Raw genomic sequence first — 23,172 nt, forward strand, 5'->3', positions numbered from 1 at the left:
GGAAAGCCAAATGACCATTTTAATAGACTTTAGAACAGAGTGTACAAGTATAAAACACTGGTTTTGTATTTCAAAAGTTGCAGGAAGAGAGCCAGTCATTTTAACAGTCTACAAAACATATGCCAGTAGGATACATAAAAGACATTATGTACAATATAAAAGAGCGGAAAACAATCCTCACTGTAAAAATAATTTAAAACAGAAGTTTTCCAATTTAAAATATTATCTATAGCACAAGCACGTTGTATCATGCAAATGGAAACTAAACATTCTGCATTCTTTAATGTAGCCAAATAAGCTCTGTCTTTTAGAATTTAGACGTTACCACCATCTTTAAGATGAACTGAAAGGGCCATTTAACAATTTTGAGTTTCTCTGGCATTTAGGGTCCTGACTAACCGTTTCGCCTACAGAACAGCTACAATACGTATTTCAAACTCTTTACTAAAAACTGTAATAAATATTAAAGCAAAGTATGAATAATCTACATCTGTATAGTCTTGGGGGCATGTTGAAAAAAGTGGTTTGGAAAATAAATGCATTATTTACTGTGCAATTTTACAAAACATGAACTTCAGAATGTTGGAACACTCTGCAGCTGAAAAAATGGCCTAGGTTTAAGGCGGGCTAAGCAATTAAATATGTATTAATTTAATTATCCTGTTTGTTACTGCCACATTGCAAGTTGTGTCTCCGTAATACTAAATGGTACCTTCAATATGCCAAACCCTCCAGCAAATAGATATGTAGGACCCTAGAAAGCGACACTTTCCGGGTTAGCTGGACCAGCTAAACGTCACACTGCCGTGGATTTGTAATTAACTTCTCGTCGATCTCCTGTGGTAATGGGAAGGAGGAAAAAATACCAGCCCCAAATCTATTATTACACACTCACCCTTAGCAGTACCAGTATTTCAGATTCAGAAAAGCCTTGCATATTCACCTCATGGCGGTTTAACATCTGTGGGAAAGAACATACGCAAGCTGTACCACAGTGATAGGTACTCACGCAATAATGGGAAGAATGGCGCTAACCCGGGGAGGGCTAGACAAGCACACTTCTTTCTAAAAGCAATGAAAGCAAACATTTCCAAAGCGCCTACTTCGTGGCGGGGTGGAGGGGGAGAAAGAGGTGGTTAATTTTAATTACTGATCTAGACATTAGTCCATGTCCACAGGAAGCATGACAAACTCAATTCATCTGAACAGTAAAGTACCTGATACTCTCTACAGCACTTCGTCTCAAGAAAGCAGGAGCTCACGGAAGCACTCTTCCATTTAGCATGTTTGCAACTTCCACCTACTCACGTTAAATACGTCTTCGAGACATAAGTTAGCTGCCACGAGTGTCCCGGAAAATGCCAGTGTTTAAAGACAAGTTACGCCAGAGACCGAAACGTTTGCAGAAAATATACAGAAGCAGGAGGAGGGTCTGTTACCCACTGAAAATATTGCAAGAGCAAAAAGGTGTGAAAATCCCATTCTTTGGTCTAGATTAGCTGTTCCCTTTATATTAAACATTCCGATGGCTTATTGAAAACTTTAAAATGCTGATATTCGCTAACCCCCCAAAAAAGGCTATATACATACGGGCGCATTATCGAACAACTGAACCTTTAAAAGAAAGTGAACGTAGTGACTAACAGTTGACTGAAGATACTTAGTACCTTTCTTCAAAAACACAAGTTAGTGTTGGGGTGTAAGTACAGAACTACTGGAACGGTAAAATGATGCAGGAGAGTCTGGTTTAGTTGTCTACAAATGTTACCACCTCATGGTTTCTGATGCTCTACTTTGAGTTCAGAAGTAAACATTCATTCTGACATGCCAAAGTTTCTAATGCTGGTGGAAGAGTTCCTGTAATCAGGCAATGATTACATTATAAGCCAGTTGATGACCGGTCCATTTCTGCTGCCTCGACCTTCACAGGCACGGCTTCCGTAACTGCCTCTTGTTCACCGTCGTCACCCCCAAATCCAGCAGCTCCTCCTCCTCCTCCTCTTTCGGGACCAACAGCATCATCCTCCAAGCCGTTATAGAATTCTTCAATCTCACTTTCGTCCTCCAGAGGTTCTTCTAAGCTTGGACTATGGCAGGTCCCACTGTCACTGTTACTTCCACAAGAGCTGGACGACAGGACGTCATCTTCAGAATCTGAGTACACTTCAGCCCCGTGGAAAATGTAGCGATTTGGTGGTAAAAACAGGTACTGGTTCCCTGAAACACATGGTGCGGGGAAGGGAAGAGAGTTAAGATCCTCATCACCGAACTCAAAAGTCTAGCCTGTAGACAATGACCTCTGGCTTTTAGACTGTGAGCCCAATGTTGGGTAGGGACTGTCTCTATATGTTGCCAATTTGTACTTCCCAAGCGCTTAGTACAGTGCTCTGCACATAGTAAGCGCTCAATAAATATGATTGATTGATTGATTGGTCAAGTTTGCTCCCAGATAATTCTGTTGCATTATAGACGGCTAATTATTTTCTACAACCAACTCCTACATTGTACTCTCCCAAGCTCTCGGTACAGTGCTCTGCACTCAGTAAGCGCTCAATAAATGAGATTGATTGCTTGATTAGATTCAGCAGTCTCCTGACTAGTCACTCTCAGAACCTCTCCAGAAGCCTGAGGAAGGGAAGGCGAGCACGAAAGATGTTTCAGAAAACATCCACCGTCATCTCCCCGACAGGAAAATCCCCTCTTCGAGCTTCCAGTCTCTAGGGGAATCCCTGAATGACCATGAAAGTAGAGGTTTCCAAATGACAAACCCATTTCTTAGGTTTGCTTAAACTTTTCCAGAATTGACACATTTTATATTCCCTTCCTGCTTCACCAGAATAGGAACTTAAGGGAACTACACGTTTAATGGCTGTCTCCCCCTCTAGACTGTAAGCCTAATCAATCAATCAATCGTATTTATTGAGCGCTTACTGTGTGCAGAGCACTGTACTAAGCGCTTGGGAAGTACAAGTTGGCAACATATACATTGGGGACGGGGAATATGTCGGTTATAGTTTACTCTCCCCGGTGCTTAGTACAGTGGTCATATTCATTGACCACAGTTCACTGTACAACTGCACCCAGTAAGTGGTCAATAAATATGATCAACTGACCACACACATTCATTCAGTCATGTTTACTGAGCGCGTACTGTGTGCAGAGCACTGTACTTAGCACTTGGCAAGTACAAGTTGGCAACGTATAGAGATGGTCCCTACCCAACAATGGGGTCACAGTGCAGAAGGGGGGAAACCGACAAAAAAAAACCAACCCCAGGCCCCTTTGAAGGCATACAAACCCTACTGAACGCCATCCATTATAACTGCCTGCTGAATTCAGTGTTGGGGAATCACACCTCTCCAAGTAAAGAACCCAGTGGAGACGTGACTCTGCTCCCTACAACCTTACAATCGAAAACAGTCAGTACTGATGCATATGAAATTAAAACAACGGAAGGCTTTCAAATGCAACAAATAATCATAATAATAATGATGGCATTTATTAAGCGCTTACTACGTGCAAAGCACTGCTCTAAGCGCTGGGGAGGTTTCAAGGTGATGAGGTTGTCCCACGGGGAGCTCCCAGTCTTAATCCCCATTTTACATATGAGGTAACTGAGGCCCAGAGAAGTGAAGTGACTTGCCCAAAGTCACACAGCTGACAATTGGCGGAGCCGGGGTTTGAACCCATGACTCCAGAGCCCGGGCTCTTTCCAATGAGCCACGCTGCTTCTCTTTGGATCAACATTCGCACTGTAAATGTGCAGTGCACACTGTCCATCTGTCTTAGCCCCATCAACTCCCTCAGTACAGTACTTTTATCAGTAGCCAGGGCCAAATGCATCGGGACCTCAGCCTAGCGCGGAGATACATGATTCCCAGTCCGACTGACATTTGGAATTACGGGTCCGACTGGGTGGAGGTTGGAAGGGGGATGCACTAAATCGGCGATGTGCTTTACCTCTGCCACAATCTGCTGAATGACAGATACATTTGGCCCCTTCTAAAACCCGGGGAGGGAAGCTTCACAGTGATGATTTCTTACGGTCATCATCATCATCACCAATCGTATTTATTGAGCGCTTACTGTGTGCAGAGCACTGTACTAAGTGCTTGGGAAGTACAAGTTGGCAACATACAGAGACAGTCCCTACCCAACAGTGGGCTTGGTCTCCCTTCCTCTCTCCCCAAGGAGGACTGAAGAGCCCCCATCCCTTCCCTCCCCTCTGATGGAATTAGTAGCTGCTCAAGGCAAGGTGCCAACTTTTCAGGCATCGGGAAGGAGCAGGGAGGAAGAAACAATTTCTTGAGGACCAGGATCGTGCTCATCTACTCTACTGTTACACTCCCAAGTGCTTAATACAGTGCCCCACAGACAGTAAGCACTCAAAAAATTCCACTGATTAACTGACAGGAGGGGAAAGAGAAAAGAAAAGACACTCTCTCAGGTGGCTTGCTTTTCCACCACTACTTTTCTGGTCCTCACCAGGGATCGGGGCTGAGCGCTTGTGGTTCCCGTCACCGTGGCTCCCAAAGCCCCAGGAGGAGGAACTCCGGAGGTGCCACGGCATGCCCACCTGGGGACTGCCCTGCCCCTGCACGACTTTCCGGCCAGTCTGCTGGCCATTCAACCACCTCGACATTGTACGGCCCCACTGGGGGGTCTGCACTCGCGGCAACAGCTCCATAGTTCCAACCCGGCCCGGCCCCGACAGATTCCCCGCGGTGCAATCCCCAGGAAGACGGCATGGGAGAACTGGGTTGGATGGGGTCAAGCAGATGGGACTTCAGGGCAGCGGCAGCCCCCTCCTCTCTGCATGAGGCAAAAGGCGGAGCCAACATCTTGGACCTTTTCAGCTCCAAAGGGCACGGCAGGTCAACTACACCTGCCCTTCCTGCACAGCAAAATATGGGATCAATCGATGATTTATTAAGGACTTACTGTGTGCGGAGCACTGTACTAAACACTTGGGAGAGTACAGAGTTGGCAGGCACATTCTCTGCCCGCAGTGAGCGTAAAGTCTAGAGGCGGGGGAGACAGGCATTACTATAAATACAGAAATTACAACTAGGTACCTAAGTGTTATGGGGCTGAGGGAGGGGTCATTAACCTCACCACCCCAGTGCCACCTGCACAGGGGCAATGTTCCCTTCTTGCCTCCCAAAGCCAGCGGGTCCAAGTCTCAGAGACACTTTTTCTTGTTCCTCTCACCCTATTGAAGGACGCCTAAGCAACCGCCCTCAATGGACCCATACTCAGTTACCTCATCTGTAAAATGGGGGTTGAGACTGAGAGCCCCACGTGGCACAGCTTGATTACCTTCTATTTACCCTAGCACTTGGAACTGTGCTTGGCACACAGTAAGTGCTTAACAAATACCATCATTGTAATTATTATATCATGTCTGCACCTACATTTTAGCTCACTAATGGAAATTTTGTTTAACCAGCAGCAGTGCATCTTGAAATTCCAAGTACTAAGACCAGCCGAGAGACATGGTAGAAGTACCGATTTTAGTTAAGCGTACACTAACCCAAAACTCTAATCGATCAATCACATTTATTGAGTGCCAACTCTAAGGCAGTGTGTCTAAATGGTTTTCCATATGAGGACGCAGAGCTCCTTAAAGTGCCAATTGGCACCAACACCGCCGAAATGCTGAGATGAAGACAACCCCTACAAGAAGTCTCTGAGTATGGACGGACCACGGTATTCAACTATCACTTGGGATCAAAATTCTCCAAGCGCCTTTATGTATGTGCCCTGGGTCCCGGTGACAACTCAGAGGAGGCAAGGGCACTGCCCTCCTTTTTACAGCTGAACCATCAGCAAGGACTGGGCCAAGGTCGGAGGGCAAGTTTCTCTAATGAACTAGCGCTTACGGCAGGCAGGCAAAGAAGCAAATACTGAAAAGTAATGCCATTTTTCCTGCTCTTTCCTTTACGGAACTATTCTTCCCCTAGGTCACCGTGTGAACTCTGTATCGTCTATAAATTCTGAGCCTCTACCAGCTGGCCCCACACATCTGCCAAAAACAGCTCCATCGTTTTAGGAACAACGTGGCCTGGTGGAAAGAGCAAAGGCTGTGGAGACAGGAGGACCTGGGTTCTAATCCCGGCTCTGCCACTCGCCTGCCTTAGGACCTTGGGCAAGTCACAACGTCTCTGTGCCTCAATTTCCTCAACTGTAAAATGAATGTTCAACGCCTATTCTCCCTCCTGTTCAGGCTGTGAGCCCCATGTGGGGCAGGGACTGCGTCCAACCTCATTAACTTGTACCTGCCCCAGTGCTTGACAACCTGGTACTCTATTTATTTTACTTGTACATATCTATTCTATTTATTTTACTTTGTTAGCATGTTCGGTTTTGTTCTCTGTCTCCCCCTTTTAGACTGTGAGCCCACTGTTGGGTAGGGACTGTCTCTATATGTTGCCAACTTGGACTTCCCAAGCGCTTAGTACAGTGCCCTGCACATGGTAAGCGCTCAATAAATACAATTGATGATGATGATGATGGTAAGTGCTGGACAAATACCATAAAATAAAACAAAGACACACACGTACATCAAGACCCAGGGCCAATCGAAACGCCTCTTTCGTTCATGTTGTTCACGCAGGATTGCGTTTTCATAGTGGATAGAACATCCCACTCACCATCAAGCCGCTTACTAATCTGCTCTTTTGCAAGCCTATTGCCCCAGCATTTTCGCAGAGTTTCTGCAGCCGAAGTTCTTTCACTCCTCTCTTTATTTTCCCCAGCGCCGGCGGCGGCGTCCTTCGCGTGACCTAGACCCTCCGACTGTTCGCTCACAGCGGCGGCGTTTTCGGAAGACGACTGCCCTGCCCGCGGGGCCGCCCCGGCGGGGCACCCTCCGGCCTCGGCCCCCGACTCGGCCCGCGCCGCTTGGCTCTCGGGCATCGGCTCGGGGTGGGCGGGGGCCGCCAGGGCATCTGGCGGGGCGGTTCGGTCGGGCGAGCTCGAGCCTTCCGAGACGCGGAGTGGGGTCGGGGGGAGCCCGGCCCAACGGGCGTCCAGCTCCCTGGCTGTTCGTGGAGGCTTTTCCGTGATTTCCGAGAGCTTTACGGGGTTGGAGCAGAGCCGCGCGTACTCCCCTCCCAGCCTCTGGCACAATTCGTTGATGATGACATCGCAGTCTCCAAGAAGCTCTACATCAAAATGCAGGTGAGGTAACGGTTCCCTGTTAATCAAGATCTGAGGCACTTCATGGGGTATGGAACCTACGAACGAGAAAAACGCGTCAGCGGAGCCAAGGATGGGGGGAGTATGCGGACACAAAGGCAGATCCTGAAAATTCTTAGCCTGATCGGATCTTCAGGGAGGAAAAAGGTTCAGTCCCTATCTTCACCCTGTAGCCCTTGTCCAGAATCTCCCCCTTCACACCAAAGCTCTGGCCCTCTGTGACTACAGTCCCACACCATTCCTTTAATCTAGCAGTGACTGGGTCTTCACGGGCTTCCTGGACCTGAGGAGACCAGACGTCCTCTAGGTATAGCCCCTTTCCCCAGAGACTTGGACAATCAATCAATCAACGGTATTTACTGAGCGCTTACTGCGTGCACAGCACCGTACTAAGCGCTTGGGAGACTACTTCATTCATTTAATCATATTTATTGAGTGCTTACTGTGTGCGGAGCAACGTCCTAAGCACTCGGGAGAGTACAGCAGTGAACAGACACAATCCCTGCCCACAATGAGCTTTCAGTCTAAGGGGGAGACAAACATTAATATAACTAATTTACAGCTATGAACGTTGTCTCTCAACCAAGCCCACAGGCAATGCATCCTCACTCTTCGTCCCCAACGGCCCGAGAGCGAAAGTGGCCAGTCCAACTGCCCCTCCCCAACTGCAACACCCAAGTTAAAAAAATAAAAAATAATAAATAAATAAATAAATAAATAAAATAAAAGTTGCACCCTTTCATTCAGGGCACCAACTTGGGAGTGGGGGAGGAGCTCTCTGCTGACCCTTGACAAAGCGATGGTTTTCACCTAGATAACAACAGTGGAGAGTCCTCTGGGCTTCCCAGTAAATGTGCTTTCAAACAAAATCCTAAAATGGCAGCTCTAGACTCCTTTCCTCCGTTACGGGCTCTTAAATCTCATAAACTTTCTCAAACTGCTCTTACTTGCTAACAACTGGCCCTGGGGAGGGGGCTGGAAGAGGGCTGCTGTGCTGTTGTTCTGTAAGCGAATTCAGCAAGATGTGACAAGAGGACTCCCAGGAACGTGTGAACAGACCAACAATAGCCCCCCTGAACCACATTTAGTTACCCCTCCGGGCTCAGCGGTTTTAGGAAAGTGCTTTCACTATTTGGAAAACAGCTGGGGCAGGGGAACAGTCCCGGGGGAAGGTCCAGCAAGGGTCCCTTCTCCTGCCTCGTCACTGTGAGAGATAGACTCAGCTCCACAAAACGGGGATCTTCCCAGCTGGAGTCTCCTTGCTTCCCCTCTGGTGAAGAAGAGGAAGAATGAGGAAAAGGAGAGGCAAAACGTAGCCTAGACCTGCGTCATCAAACTTTTGGGCCACAATCAGTTAGTAAGGATTTGGCTGATACCAGCTCTCTGTGAACATTTTTGAGCCCTTATTATCAGCATTATCTCTGACCAACCTAAAATGTTAATCTAAGGGGAATCATCACCACTCTAATGCTTGGAATATCTTGAAAATTCCATACTTCAAAAGACACCTTGATTAACCACATATTTTAACCTACTTTATAAGAGCCAACACTTTCACAATTATCCATACTTCGAGAAATCCTCCACTGTCCCCATTTAACAGCCATGAGGCAATATGTCTGTATCCTTACCCCTATTTTATAGATGAGGAAACAGATACAGAAGTGTCATTGAGACAGGATTGATGAGGCCCAAATCATGTGCTCTGCTGTTAAGATTGTCACATTCAAACTTTCTGCGCTATAAGTGTTTGAATTTAACAACTCTGAAATCAGTCAGGTTTAGAAAATATTGGCCCTCTAATCTACTCAAAAGTCAGACAATTCATGTCTACAAAGTGATAACTATCACAGTGGGAATGGAAATTTTAAAAGCAAAATGGTGTAAACCAACAGAATGCTAAAAGACAGAATTCTGTTGGGTTCTTTTTCATTGGAAGCAAAGAATTATAAGCCATTTAGGGCTTTCCAAATACAACATCGATCTCAACGAACAAGAGTCATAACAGGACCAGAAGAAATGGATTTGTTTTTCTTTTCTTACAGCCAAGTAGGAGACTGGAACCACTATACTGAATACCAATTTCTTCAACCTGTCTCATTTACCTCCCACTGCCCCCGCAAAAACCTATCACCAACTTACTCGGAATCAGCGCTACTGGTCTTACTTTCAGGGAAGACCCAATAACAATGAGGAGGTCAACTTCATCTTTGTCATACTTCATGGCCCTATGAAATTGTTCTGGTAAATTTTCCCCAAAAAACACAATCTCTGGCTTCATGATGGCAAGTGGCTCATCAGCTGGGCATCGGGGACATCGAGGAACCACCTGCACCAGGTATAATAGAGGAAAAAAAATTAACAGATTCAGATTTACAAAAAGTCTGCTTCCTTTCCTGCCTCAGGCTCATGAACTCTTTCAGTACCTTGGGCGCCAAAGTCCAGCAACATTTTCAGATTAATGCATTAAAATCTAAATTTTTTTATTTTTGTTGCTGACATCTGAGAAATGATAAACCCACAAACTAATATACGCTCTTGCTTTTCATCAATAGTATCTAAGCACTGACTCTGGGGGAACACTAATAGATGCCTGAAAGGATACGACAGAATTAGAAAGACATTATCCCCGCCCTCAAGGGGCTTCAAACTCTTTGGCTTGAACACAGACTAGCAGTTTAGCTATCTGAAGACGGTACTGTTGTAAGGCGCTTTTTGGGGAAAATATTTAAAATTTAAGTTAGCCCTGTTAAGGATTTAACAGGTATCTTATGTACAAGTCTTCAGCCCAAATCAAAGAACAGGGACTACCCAGTTACTAGACAAATTGATTCCATGAAAATACAGTGCTTACTGAAAGAGCACTAAACAAAGTATGATTTCTCAAGGGAAATAATAGAAAGCACATGAGTGTTCCCAAAATGCAAAACACTGACTAAAATATATACATTAAGAACAATACTAAAAAACACAACAGTTACACGACCACATAATTAGACACCGATACTATAAGATTTTGAACTACATTATGGGTACATATGAAAATGTTTTTATTTTCAAAATGTCACCATTCACAGCCTATTCAGAAAAAAAAAAACGCCCCACTTTGGGCTACAAATCAAATTATTACTTTAATGTCAAAACAGAACATACAGCTATTAAAATGAGGTTTCAATTTCAATTCAAGTCGATACACCTCAAAGGATGACGTGAGCATGGAGGAAGGGTGGGGAAAGGGGCAGAAGAAGAAAACAGTGTGAAAGAAGGGAAGTGCTTGAGAAATATACTTCACTCAAGCTGAAAAACAAGAAGTGAGGGTGCTCTACGAATTATTCGGCATTAAAATTCAGTAGCTCCACTGCAAAAGAATTTTAAATGAAGAATATTTTAAAGGGGATCCCGGCCTCCTGATCCCACTGCCACCCAAATGAAACTCTCTCACCATGATACACCAAAGGACCCCCAAAAAGTCACGTTTTGGTCATTTTACCTGATTAAAAATGTCTCCTCGTACAGCTTCACAGTCAACTTTGTATTTACAAATCAGGCATGAAGCTGTCGCAAAGGAACCTGAAAGGTGCCAGAGATACATTAGAGGTGAACGGCTCGGTTACTACTAAGGTAACAGGAGCACTCACAGCCCCACAGAGATCTTAAGTTATACTGACGCTAGTATAAGAAAGTCAAAGATTTTACAGGGTTCACATAAAAAGGTGGGAGGAAAAAATGGTAACTCAAATTCCCAGCCTCCAGATAAGGGAGGATTGGCAGAAATCCCTAGAAATCTGAAGCATCAGGTGCACATCCAGTGTAAGCTATTCCAGAAACCTCTTGTTTCCACTCATCTCAGGGCTGGACGCTCTGTCACATCTCCAGTCAAACCAGGAGCCCACTAAATGCTGTCTTTAGGAAACCCCAGAAACGCTGGCAACTGATAAATTCTATCCCTGGGCTGTCGTCTGTTAAATGAAGAGTGAGGACTGAGTTTTCGTATGAAAATATCAATCTCTCCAAGGAACAACATTGTTCCTTGGAGAGTTTCTTCGCCTCCATCTTGATTTCATGAACAAAACTGGCATTGGATGGTGGAATGCTACCGTACACTGGGTGGAAAACTGTTCCAGGCCTTTATGTAATCCACTCTAGTGGGTGTTTGATTAAGGATTTTGAATCTGAGGCCAGGGGTAAAAGGTTTGGCAAGGTCCCTTCCCTGAAAACAAGGAAGGAAGGATAAAGGAGGTGACAAATGGGCCAGCCTGCACCATCATTCATGCAGTTCTCAGCTGAACATGATAGTCGACTACACCTTAGAAGACATCTACTGAGCCCCTTCCTTCCTCTCCCCCTCTTCCCCCTCTCCATCCCCCCCATCTTACCTCCTTCCCTTCCCCACAGCACCTGTGTATATGTATATATGTTTGTACATATTTATTACTCTATTTATTTATTTTATTTGTACATATCTATTCTATTTATTTTATTTTGTTAGTATGTTTGGTTTTGTTCTGTCTCCCCCTTTTAGACTGTGAGCCCACTGTTGGGTAGGGACTGTATATGTTGCCAATTTGTACTTCCCAAGCGCTTAGTACAGTGCTCTGCACATAGTAAGCGCTCAATAAATACGATTGATGATGATGATTCTCATCAGGTTTCCAGGTCCCCAGTCACTCTGGCAGAAACGAGTCTCCCAGATTTAGACCGGGAGGTGGTGGGGGGCACAAAGGTCCTATGGCCCACTGGGGACAGCACAGAGACATGCCAACTTTAGGAGTTCACAGGCAAGCAAGCAGAGAGGGCAGGCTGCTTGTAGGACTACAATTTCAATCCTGCAAGGACACGGGGAGGAATATAGGTGCCTTGAAAGTCTCAAATCAGAGGGGTCCAAGGGAGGCCATCAGACCATCAAACCCAGCCTGGTTTAGACAGCTCCCAGGAACTGCCGGTTCAAGTGGGAGAGGGCAGGGCCGCTGAACTTAAAACGTTCAGCATCGAGTCGGAAGCTGGTGGAAACTCACTTCTGGGAGGCATGTGGAGGGGCTGCTGAAAGGGATTCCCAGACCATGTCTGGTTCCGCGCTGACCTCTTCGGATCTGTGTCCCTGCAGCCACCTGGGCCCAGCCGGAACGGGCAGAAACAGACAGACGCCTGCTCTTGGACTTTCAAACCCAGACCGGCTTCGCTACGGTTGGATCTGCTAGCTTAAGGCAACTACCGAACAGTGAAAGCCCGTGCTCTTGCCACTGAGCCACGCTGCTTCTCATGATTTCCCTATTTCCCTATTGCTCATAATGATTCGGAACATTAGGCTGTGTTTTTTAACAACTTTTTAGAGCAGTGCTTCGCACGTAGTAAGCGCTTAACAAATGCCGTCATTATTATTATTATTAAAAGCATAATTTGTCTTTCCGTTGAGCTGAATCAGATCACAGAACGTTGTGGGAACGATGCCCCTTCCTTCCTCTCCCTCTCGTCCTCCTCTCCATCCCCCCATCTTACCTCCTTCCCTTCCCCACTGCCCCTGTATATATGTATATGTTTGTACATATTTATTACTCTATTTAACTTGTACATATGTATTCTATTTATTTTATTTTGTTAGTATGCTTGGTTTTGTTCTCTGTCTCCCCCTTTTAGACTGTGAGCCCACTGTTGGGTAGGGACTGTCTCTGTATGTTGCCAATTTGTACTTCCCAAGCACTTAGTACAGTGCTCTGCACACAGTAAGCGCTCAATAAATACGATTGATGATGATGAAAGGAAAGGGGTTATTTACTGTTGGAGCTTGCTTTGTCTCTAAGTGTTTTACTGCACTCTTCTGGGTCTTTTGGCCATTCCTCATGACTCCACCTGGGCCTTTCAAGCAAAGAGGGAGAAGTCAGAGGGGCTGCACGGCTTTTCGACCAGTGGAATAGGGTGGGGGCTCTATCCTACCCGAATGACACTTTCAAAAAAAGAAACTGAAATCCTCAGGACTGGAGATACATCATGCAATTCTTATTCCATGCTTAGAGGTCTGACAGAAACCATTTCAGGAAGGATCAGCTACTGTGTAGTGCCTTCGTATTCTTAAATGACATCCAGGCTGTGCTTTTTTTTAAACGCACTATGAATGAGGAGTCGGATACTAAGGATTACACCCAACTTTAAAAACTTCACATTTTCATTTAAAATGCCCCAAACAAAAAGTTTACAAACCATGACACTGAATTATTCTTTGGATCCCTGCAACTTGTTCCAGTGTATCTATATTCTGAGTGTAGTTGCGAAGTAATTTTCCTTCCTTATCCGACAAGGCGATAAACTTGTGGCACAGAGATGGTTGAAACTGCCCAGGATAGATTTCCTACAAAATATAGAGCAAAATGAGAGAGTTATTTTTGAACAAGGAGCTACAGACTCTGGTGCTTAATTTAATGATGTCAACTTTCTTGACCCAGAAAAATAATCGGTGACATTCTTCCGTAAAAGTTGGTGAGCAAATTTGACCAGTTTTTCCTTACCCAGTTTATTTGAGTCCGGAGCCCCAAATTATTATTATTATTATGGTATTTGTTAAGTGCTCTCTATGGGCCAGGCACTGTACTAAGTGCTGGGGTGGATACAAACAAATCTGGTTGGACACAGTCCCTGTCCCACGTGGGGCTCACAATCTTGATCTCCATTTTACAGAGGAGATAACTGAGGCCCAGAGAAGTGAAGTGACTTACCCAAGGTCACACAGCAGACAAGCGGCAGAGCTGGGATTACCCATGACCTTCTCAATCCTAGGCCCATGCTCTATCCACTACACCACACTGCTCTCAGTTATCAGACCCATCGTACTTTAGGACCCAAAATGTACATCCTCACTGTAAGCTCAGCACTGTTGGGAATACACATGCTTTAGCCAGGGTCAAAACACAAACTCTAATGGCAGAAATGTAATGCCAAAGATGTCAGGGGTCTACCACCTTGCCAGTAAGTTGGCAGCAGGGGCCAGGCCCGGTTTGCAGGATTTAAGTTCAGCCGACTCTTTGGACTGGGCCCCTCCAGAACACTGGCATCCACCATCCCTAGTCACCTGCAGCGGACGAATGTGGCGTACTAGGCATTGTGTGCAATGTACTCAGAAACCGCTCCTTGTATCTTCCTTTATGACTCAGAGGAAGACAGCAATTGGGTTTGCATAATTCCTTTAACTGAAATTCAAACTTGGGGGGCCAGAATTTCTGAGGCGCCTATGGGAAACTGCCAGGTTGAACAAATAAACCACTGCAAATTAGCCAGGAGACACTGGTCGAGTGGCTTTGTCCAACTCACTCTAGACCTGAGTCTAGTTCTGGTCCCAGCTGAGACTCAGGGTCCTAGAAATATCTGAGGCCAGGCCAGATCTTATTGTGCCCAGAAGGGATATGAGGAGGGAGGGCGTTCCAGGCCAGAGGCAGGTCACGGGCGAGAGGGAGGCGGTGAGATGGGTGAGATCGAGGTACAGTGAGAAGGTAGGCGTCAGAGGAGTGAAGTGTGTGGGCTGGGTTTTATTAGGAGAATAGTAAGGTGAGGTAGGAGGGGGGGAAGGTGATTGAGTGCTTTAGAGCTCATGGTAAGGAGTTTTTGTTGGATGCAGAGGTGGCTGGACAACCACTGGACGTTCCTGAGGAATGGGGAAACATGGCCTGAACATTTTTGTAGAAAAATAATCCAGGCAGCAGAGTGAAGTATGGACTGGAGTTGGGGGGAAACAGGAGGCAAGGACATCAGCAACGAGGTTGTAGTGAAAGTCGGCTGTCCTACTGCAGATCCCTTGAATCAATACGTTACTGTAGCTATATTACTCAACTATAAATGACTTCTTACACCCTTCTGTGTTGTAAGACGGGGACTGTGTCCAAACACATTTGCTTGTATCCACCCCAGTGCTTAGGGGTAGGGGTAGCCGCGGTGGGTTGGGGGGGGGAGGGGGAGGAAGTAGGTTTAGTGGGGAAGGAAATTGGGGAAGGAGGAAGTGGGGGAAGGAGGTAGGGGTAGCAGAGAAAGAAATGGGGGAAAGAGGAAATTGGGGGAAGGGGCTAGGTGTGGGGGTGGAGGAGATCGGGGCGGGGAGAAGGAGGTGAGGGAAGGAGACAGGGATAGCAGGGGTGGAGAAGGTGGAGTTAGTTTGTTCATTCATTTGCTCATTCAATCAATCTGCTTACTGTGTGCAGAGCACCGTACTAAGTGCTTGGGAAGAATACAGTATAACAACAAACAGACACATTCCCTGACCACAACGAGCTGACAATTTAGAGGGGGAGCCAGACATTACTAGATATAAAGAAGGAAGTGGGGGTAGGGGCTAGGGGTAGCAGGGTAGGGCTGGGAGATTGGGTGAGGAGGAGGTGGGAAGGAAAGGGCAAAGGGGAAAAGATGGGGAAGGTGGAAATGGGGAAAAACGGCTAGGGGCTGTCGGGGGGAGGAGACTGGGGAAGAAGGACAGGGAAGGAGGTAGGGGTAGCAGGGGAAGAGATGGGGGAAGAAGGTAGTAGCCGAGTTCCGCCCTTCCCTCTCCATCCAAACCGCAACCACGTTACAGTACAGTCACTCATCGTATCCTGATTGGATAACTGCCTCAGCATCTTTTCTCATCTCCCAACCTTCCTGTCTCTCCCTGCTTCAGTCTATACTTCACTCTGATGCCCAGATTATCTTTCTACAGAAACGCCCTGGGCATGTCACCACCCACCCCGCACCGTCAGAAATTTCCAGTGGTTTCCTAACAACCTTCGTATCAAGCAAAAACTCCTCCCTATTGCCTTCAAAACTTTCCATTCCCTTGCCCCCTTTTATTTCACCTCCCTTCTTTCCTTCTACATCCCTACCTGCACACTCCACTCCTCTGCTGCCAACTGTGCCTCGCTCTCACCTGTCCCGCCCGTCGAACCCTGGCTCACGTCCTATCTCTGTATTCTAGACTGTGAGCCCACTGTTGGGTAGGGACCATCTCTATATGTTGCCAACTTGTACTTCCCAAGCGCTTAGTACAGTGCTCTGCACACAGTAAGCGCTCAATAAATACGATTGATTGATTGATTGATTGATTGTAAGCCTGAGTTCAGCCTGCCCCACTTTATGGGATGGCCAAGCCTCGTGATCTGAAGAACCACAAACCTAAAACAAAATATGTCCATCTCTCCGCTAGAGTAGCAGATGGCTTTGTAGGGGATGTGTCACTGGTTTCAAAATTTCCAAGTGCACAGTACAGTACCTTGCTCCAAGAAGCAGCGTGGCCTAGTGGAAATCTATCAATCAATCATATTTATTGAGCGCTTACTATGTGCAGAGCACTGTACTAAGCGCTTGGGAAGTACAAATTGGCAACATATAGAGACAGTCCCTACCCAACAGTGGGCTCACAGTCTAAAAGGGGGAGACAGAGAACAAAACCAAACCTACTAACAAAATAAAATAAATAGAATAGATATGTACAAGTAAAATAAATAAATAAATAGAGTAATAAATATGTACAAACATATATACATATATACAGGTGCTGTGGGGAAGGGAAGGAAAGAGCACAGGCCTGGCAGTCAAGAGGCCCGGGGTGCTAATCCTGGCTCTGCCATTTATCTGTTGGGTGACCTTGGCTAAGTCACTTCAGTTCTCCGTGCCTCAGTCCTCTCATCTGCAAAATGGGGATTCAATACCTGTTCTCCCTCCTATTAAGACTGGGAACCCCATGAGGGCCTGATTATCTCATATCTACCCCAACACTTGGTACGGTTGTTAGGACATGGTAAGCATGTAAAATGCCACTATCATCATTATTATTATTGCACCAAATGGATGCTCAATAGAAACCACTACTATTATTTTTGAGGAATAAAGGACTTTTTCCAAATGCAATGTTTAAAATTTTCTGAAGGCACTATTATTTAGAAGGGAGACTTCTCAGAACATGGGCTCCCAACCTACAAATTAGCTCCCAATCCGTTAGAGCTCATTCCACAATCTGATCTGGTGATTATTCTCTCTGGAAAAAATTTTAAGATTCTTCTCAAAAATGGCATATGACTCCATAGGGACTGGGGAGAAAGCAGCAGTAATTCTCCTCCTCCAGCTCAATGCGGGTATCAAATACTACTACTTCCTGTGTATTCTAGACATTAACATTTCTTTTTCCACACAAGGTTGAAACCAACCTAGTTCTACCGACCACAGTCAGCAGAAGCCATGGATAAAACTGTCTCTGCCTAGCTTTAAGCACAGTGGCGCCCAGCGGAAGAAAACGGCCCTCTAAAATTGGGCATGAACCATTCCCAAATAGTCTCAGATGGAGTGAAAACGACATGAGAAGAAAAGCTGGAAGCTAACTGGCAAAGTTCTAGGACACTGCTGACCACAAATGAAAGCAGTGCTATAGAACACATTCTTCACTTCCTTTTTAAAAAGCTTAGTTCTCTTCTATTTGCCTAGCGGCTCACCCAGAGGTGAAGATAACAATTCAGCTTTCAAAATTGCCCGTGTGCTTTAGTAAGTCAGAACAGCAATTTGCTTGGGATGATGTCACCCTTCGATGAAAGTTCAGGTCCGGGAATTAAGTTCGTACTAGCGGTGCGATAAGTCTTTAAGATTACACAAGTCAAACCTGATACAATAAAGGAAACATAAATAAAGTTAAGTGGTGCCTGCTAAAGCATGCCCTTGCCTTGTTCTGGCAAATTCTGTCGAGGAAAGTTCTGGCTAAGGTACAAGACCCTGAGCTACGTTTGCACGCCATCGGCCACAGACGGGGAAAGAGCACTGCTAGACCATAACTGTTTTGTTAAACTTCCCTAAAGTGGCTGATAAAATCTTTAAGGACATTTTCCTCTACTGACTTACAGCTCCCGTTCACTGATACAGAGGAGAAATGGTCCCAGAGGGTGGGGAGGGGGAAAGCAGTGGAATGAAACCAGGCTTCCAGGATCCTTCTCTTGCCGTAGTCCTGGGCTGTCTGATCTGCACTATTTGCAGGTGAATTTTTCAACCTGGCAGTACTCGCAGTAATTTTCACAATTCTCTGATCACTCAATATAGGAGCACTTTTCATTACTTATATCTAGTCAGGCTTTTTTGGTGATCTTCCTTCAGAATTCAGTTACAAAAAAGTGTCGAAACCAACACCAAATGTACCAACCAGATTTAAGATGGTAGTAGTACAGGTATTTACTGGGCATCCAGTTGGGCCTAATGCACTATTCTTGAGAAAGTACAAAGTATGAGGCATGTTCCCTGCCCAAAAGGAGTCTACCCTAACGGGGAAGCCTTGTTGAGAAAATGGGATTTTAGGAGGGCTTTTCAAGGTGGAGAGCAAGCGGCAGGGGAAGCAGGGATGAGATGGGACAGTTTTAGGAAGGAAGATGAGTAGCTCAGTTTCAGACACGTTAAGTTTAGGCTGATGGCAGGAATCCAGTGGCGACATCCTGGAGGTAAGAGGAAAGGTGAGACTGCAGTTTTGATGAGACACTGGGCTGGAGAGGTAGATTTGGAGTCATCTACAGAGAAGTGGCGGCTGATCTCCCAACCCGTCTCTCCTCACTTCAGTCTATACTTCACTCCGCTGCCAGGATTCTCTTTCTACAGAAACGCTCCGGGCATGTCATCCCCCTCCTTAAAAGTCTCCAGTGGTTGCCCATCAACCTTCGTATGAAGCAAAAACTCCTCAAAAATTGGTTTCAAAGCTCTCCATCACCTTGCCCCCTCCTACCTCACCTCCCTTCTCACCTTCTCCAGCCCCGCCTACACCCTCCGCTCCTCTGCCGCTAACCTCCTCACTGTGCCTCGTTCTCGCCTGTTCTGCCGTCGACCCCTGGCCCACGTCCTACCTCTGGCCTGGAATGCCCTCAATCCTCACATCCGCCAAACTAGCACACTTCCCCCCTTCAAAGCCCTCCTGAATGCTCACCTCCTCCAGGAGGCCTTCCCAGGCTGAGCCCCCCTTTTCCTCTGCTCCTCCTCCTCTCCTCATCGCCCCTACTCCCTCTGCTCTACCAAACTCCCTGCCCCACAGCACTTGTGTATATATGTACGTATTTAGTATTCTATTCATTTTATTAATGATAATAACAATGATGGCATTTGTTAAGTACTTACTATGTGCCAAGTACTGTTCTAAGCCCTGGGGGGGATATAAGGTAATCAGGTTTTCCGACATGGGGCTCACAGCCTTTTAATCCCCATTTTACAGACGAGGGAACTGAGGCCCAGAGAAGTGAAGTGACTTGCCCAAAGTCACACAGCTGACAAGTGGCGGAGCTGGGATTAGAACCCACAACCTCTGACTCCCAAGCCCTTGCTCTTTCCACTGAGCCACGCTGCTTCTCTAAGGATATGTGTATATATCTATAATTCCCTTTATTTATTTTGATGCTATTGATGCCTGTCTACTTGTTTTGTTTTGTTGTCAGTCTCCCCCCTTCTAGACTGTGAGCCCGTTGTTAGGTAAGGATTGTCTCTATCTGTTGCCAAATTGTACTTTCCAAGCGCTTAGTAGGGTGCTCTGTGCACAGTAAGCGCTCAATAAATACGACTGAATGAATGAATGAATGAGTCTAGAGAGAGATGAGTAGGGGATGCAGAGTAGAGCCTTGCAGGACACATATAACTATATATATATGTTGCCAACATATATATGTTGCCAACTTGTACTTCCCAAGCGCTTAGTACAGTGCTCTGCACACAGTAAGCACTCAATAAATATGATTGATTGATATAACTAGGGACTGTGAAGCAGAAGAGAAGCCTGTGAACAAGACTAAGAACAGGCAGGCGAAGAGATGGGAGGAGAACCTGGTTAAAACCGTGTTAAGCATAATCAAGCCCTGACAGGGTTTCGAGGTGGGAGGGTGTGGTCGACAACATCAAAGGTAGCTGAGCGATCAGAAAGTATTAATACAGAATAAAGCCCTTTGGGTTTGACTATAAGGAGGTTATTCGTCCCCTTGGAAAGTGCAGGCTGGTCAAAGAGAGAATTGGTGGAAAGGAATTGAAGGTGTAGATAGTATTCCAAGAGTATGGGTAAGAATGGAAGTAGGAAGAAGGGGTGATAATTGGAGGGGGCAGAGGAATTAAGACGGGACATTTTGAGTATGGGCAAGCCGTGAGCCTGTTTGAGGACTGAAGGGAAAGAGCCATCAGATAGAGAGACTGAAGAGAAGAGGGATGAAAGTGCTTTAGGAGATGAGAGTGGCATGGCTGGAGGGAGTGGATTTAGGGAGAAAGAGGAAGCCCTCCACTTGAGAAACAACTGGGAAGGAGGAAAAGGATTGGGGGGAAGAGAGAGAGAATGTTCTAATGGGGGCATTGGGGAGTTCGTTCATTCAATCGTATTTATTAAGCGCTTACCATATGCTGTACTAAGCGCTTGGGAAAGTACATACAACAATAAACAGTGACATTCCCCACCCTCAATGAGCTCACAGTCTTAGATGACTGTTTTTTTTTTCTATTTTACCAAAGTGGTTGGATAGGGGGAGGTCAGACCTCTGACGTGTAGTTCAGGAGGGGAGCTAGGCAGTGCAGAGATGTGAGAGGAAGCAGTAGGATGAGAGGCCAGAGGGATCATCAACATGGATGATGAAGCCCCCATGGATCATAGTAGGAGAAGGGAGTGAGAGCAGCATCAAAATCCTTAAGGGATGCAGGCACGACCAGGAGTGCAGTAGATAAAAGTAGTGCAGTAAATATAAGTAGTGCAGTAGATAAAAGTAGTTAGTAGCTGCAGAGGATGGTTCAGATGGTCAATGAGGAGTTTAAAATTAGAAAAAGAAGTGGGGGGAGGAGGTGGGATGGTATAAAAGTGGCATTGAGGGGCGAGGACCAGGCCGACTTCTCCCTGCTTTCCCCCAGGATGGCAAGAGTGAGAGATGATGAGATTCCCCTGGAGAGAGAGTGGTAGGAAAATCAGTACCATCATTCAAGAGCAAAGTTTCAGTGATGGCAAGAAGGAGCTATCGTCCTTTCAACTCAAAACTACATCTCGGGGTTACATACGCTTGTCTCTTTCTAAAATATCCATAAAGTAAAGCGGCTACTGGTCTTTGGATCTTGGGACTATCACAATTCTCTGGCACAAAAAGTCAGTCTTTGATGTTTCTAACGGCAACCTTTTGATGTGTTTCTTAATAGTACTCAATAACTAGGTTCGATCTTAAGAGGAAACAGTGTGGGAAAGACACGCACCTATGTGCCATAGGTACTACTTCCCAGTAAAACATTTCACTCTCCAAAAGGGTAATTTCTCTACAATGACCCAGGTTTTCTTTACTTCCGTGAAGGCAAACTGGCAGCCCGTTATAACTGTGTTGTTAAGTGCTTATTACGTGCCATGACTGTATTATTATGCATTACTCTGTGGACATTTCATAAATAAAAGTCAATTACAGATTGACAAAGGTATTCATAATAAAGGAAGAGGATCCTAAAAGCTCATACCTTTGCAAACTTGAAAAAAGGTCTTGGGTCTTTCCTGAAATACTCAATGTCAAACATTGCTTGAGGATCTGGCAGATCTGGAAAGTCCACTGCAAGTCGTGCGTATATGCCATCTCTTGATCTGAAGTCAGGTATCCCACAGGAAACAGATACCTGGAATATGGACAGAATACATTTGATGATTAGATGAAATTCTCATCACAGAGTTAAGTGAGAAAGATGATTAAAGAGGGCTGAAAGGTGGGGGAGATTTCTGTAATCAAAAAAAAAAATGGGGAAAATACCTGCTCCAAATGATATCCAAAGCAATGACAAAAGGAAAAAGAATGGTACGCTAGAGTTGGGCAAACAGTCATTTTCAAAACTTGACGACGAGGCCAGAGCAATTCATATTGAAATATAAAGGCAAGGAGTGTGGAACAACTTCCTATCAGTAATGACAACATTAAGGTTCAGTTCTGGGCTCCCTTCCATTCTCCATCTACACCCACTCCCTTGGAGAACTCATTCGCTCCCACGGCTTCCCAAATCTACATCTCCAGCCCTGATCTCTCCCCTTCTCTGCAGTCTCGCATTTCCTCTTATCTTCAAGGCATCTCTACTTGGATGTCCTCCCCTCACTTCAAACTTAATATGCCTAAAACAACATTTATCTTCCCACCCAAACCTTGTCCTCCCCTTGACTTTCCCATCACGGTAGATGGCACCACAATCCTTCCTGTCTCAAGTCCGTAACCTTGACGTTATCCTCGACTGCTCTCTCTCAGTCAACCCACATATTCAATCCACCGCTAAATCCTGTCTGTTTGACCTTCATCACATGGCTAAAATTCACCTTTTCCTCTCCATCCGAACAGCTACCATGTTAACTCAATCTCATATCCTATCCAGCCTTTTTGCTGATCTTCCTACCTCTTGCCTCTTTCCAATCAGAGGCAATGATGCTGTCCAGATCCTTTTCCTACAACTATGTTCAGGCCATGTTTTCCCACTTCTCAAGGAACTCCAGTGGTTGCCCACCTACCTCTCATCAAACTCCTCACCACTGCCTTTAAAACACTCAATCATCTTGCCTCCTCCTACCTCACTTTGCTACTTTCTTACTACAACCCAGCCCGCACACTTGCTCGCTGTGGGCAGGGAATATTTTTGTTTATTGTTATACTGTACTCTCCCAAGTGCTTAGTACAGTGACCTGCACACAGAAAATGTTCAATAAATACGACAATGAACTTCGCTCTTCTAATGCTAAGCTTCTCACTGTACCTCGATCTCGTTTATCTCGCCACGTCCTGCCTCTGGCTAAGAATGCCCTCCCTCTCATATCCCACAGACAATGACTTTTCTCTCCTTGCCCCCTATGTCTCCTCAAGCCTTACTGAAGGCACTTCCCCTCCAAGAGGCCTTCCAAAACTAAGCTCTCCATTCCTCTTCTCCCACTCCCTTGTGCATCACCCTGACTTGCTCCCTTTATTCATCCCCCATCCCAGCTCCTCAGCACTTAGGTACATAACTGTAATTTATATTAATGTCTGTCTCCCCTTC

The 23,172-nt window shown here is 45.7% G+C and overlaps 1 protein-coding gene across 1 annotated transcript in view; it reads right to left on the bottom strand.

Moving 5' to 3' along the window:
* Positions 1-23,172, bottom strand: part of SIRT1 (sirtuin 1) — a 38,993-nt gene continuing 15,821 nt past the window's right edge. The window contains exons 5-10 of the mRNA XM_038743380.1: positions 21,628-21,780; positions 13,396-13,543; positions 10,691-10,770; positions 9,343-9,529; positions 6,654-7,238; positions 1-2,217 (exon numbers count right to left, since the gene is read on the bottom strand). Of these exons, the coding sequence (XP_038599308.1) occupies positions 1,880-2,217; positions 6,654-7,238; positions 9,343-9,529; positions 10,691-10,770; positions 13,396-13,543; positions 21,628-21,780 (1,491 nt within the window). The 3' untranslated portion in view covers positions 1-1,879. The remainder of the gene's footprint in view (positions 2,218-6,653; positions 7,239-9,342; positions 9,530-10,690; positions 10,771-13,395; positions 13,544-21,627; positions 21,781-23,172) is intronic.

Source organism: Tachyglossus aculeatus, chromosome 3 (assembly GCF_015852505.1).
Source record: "Tachyglossus aculeatus isolate mTacAcu1 chromosome 3, mTacAcu1.pri, whole genome shotgun sequence".
NCBI lineage: Eukaryota > Metazoa > Chordata > Mammalia > Monotremata > Tachyglossidae > Tachyglossus > Tachyglossus aculeatus.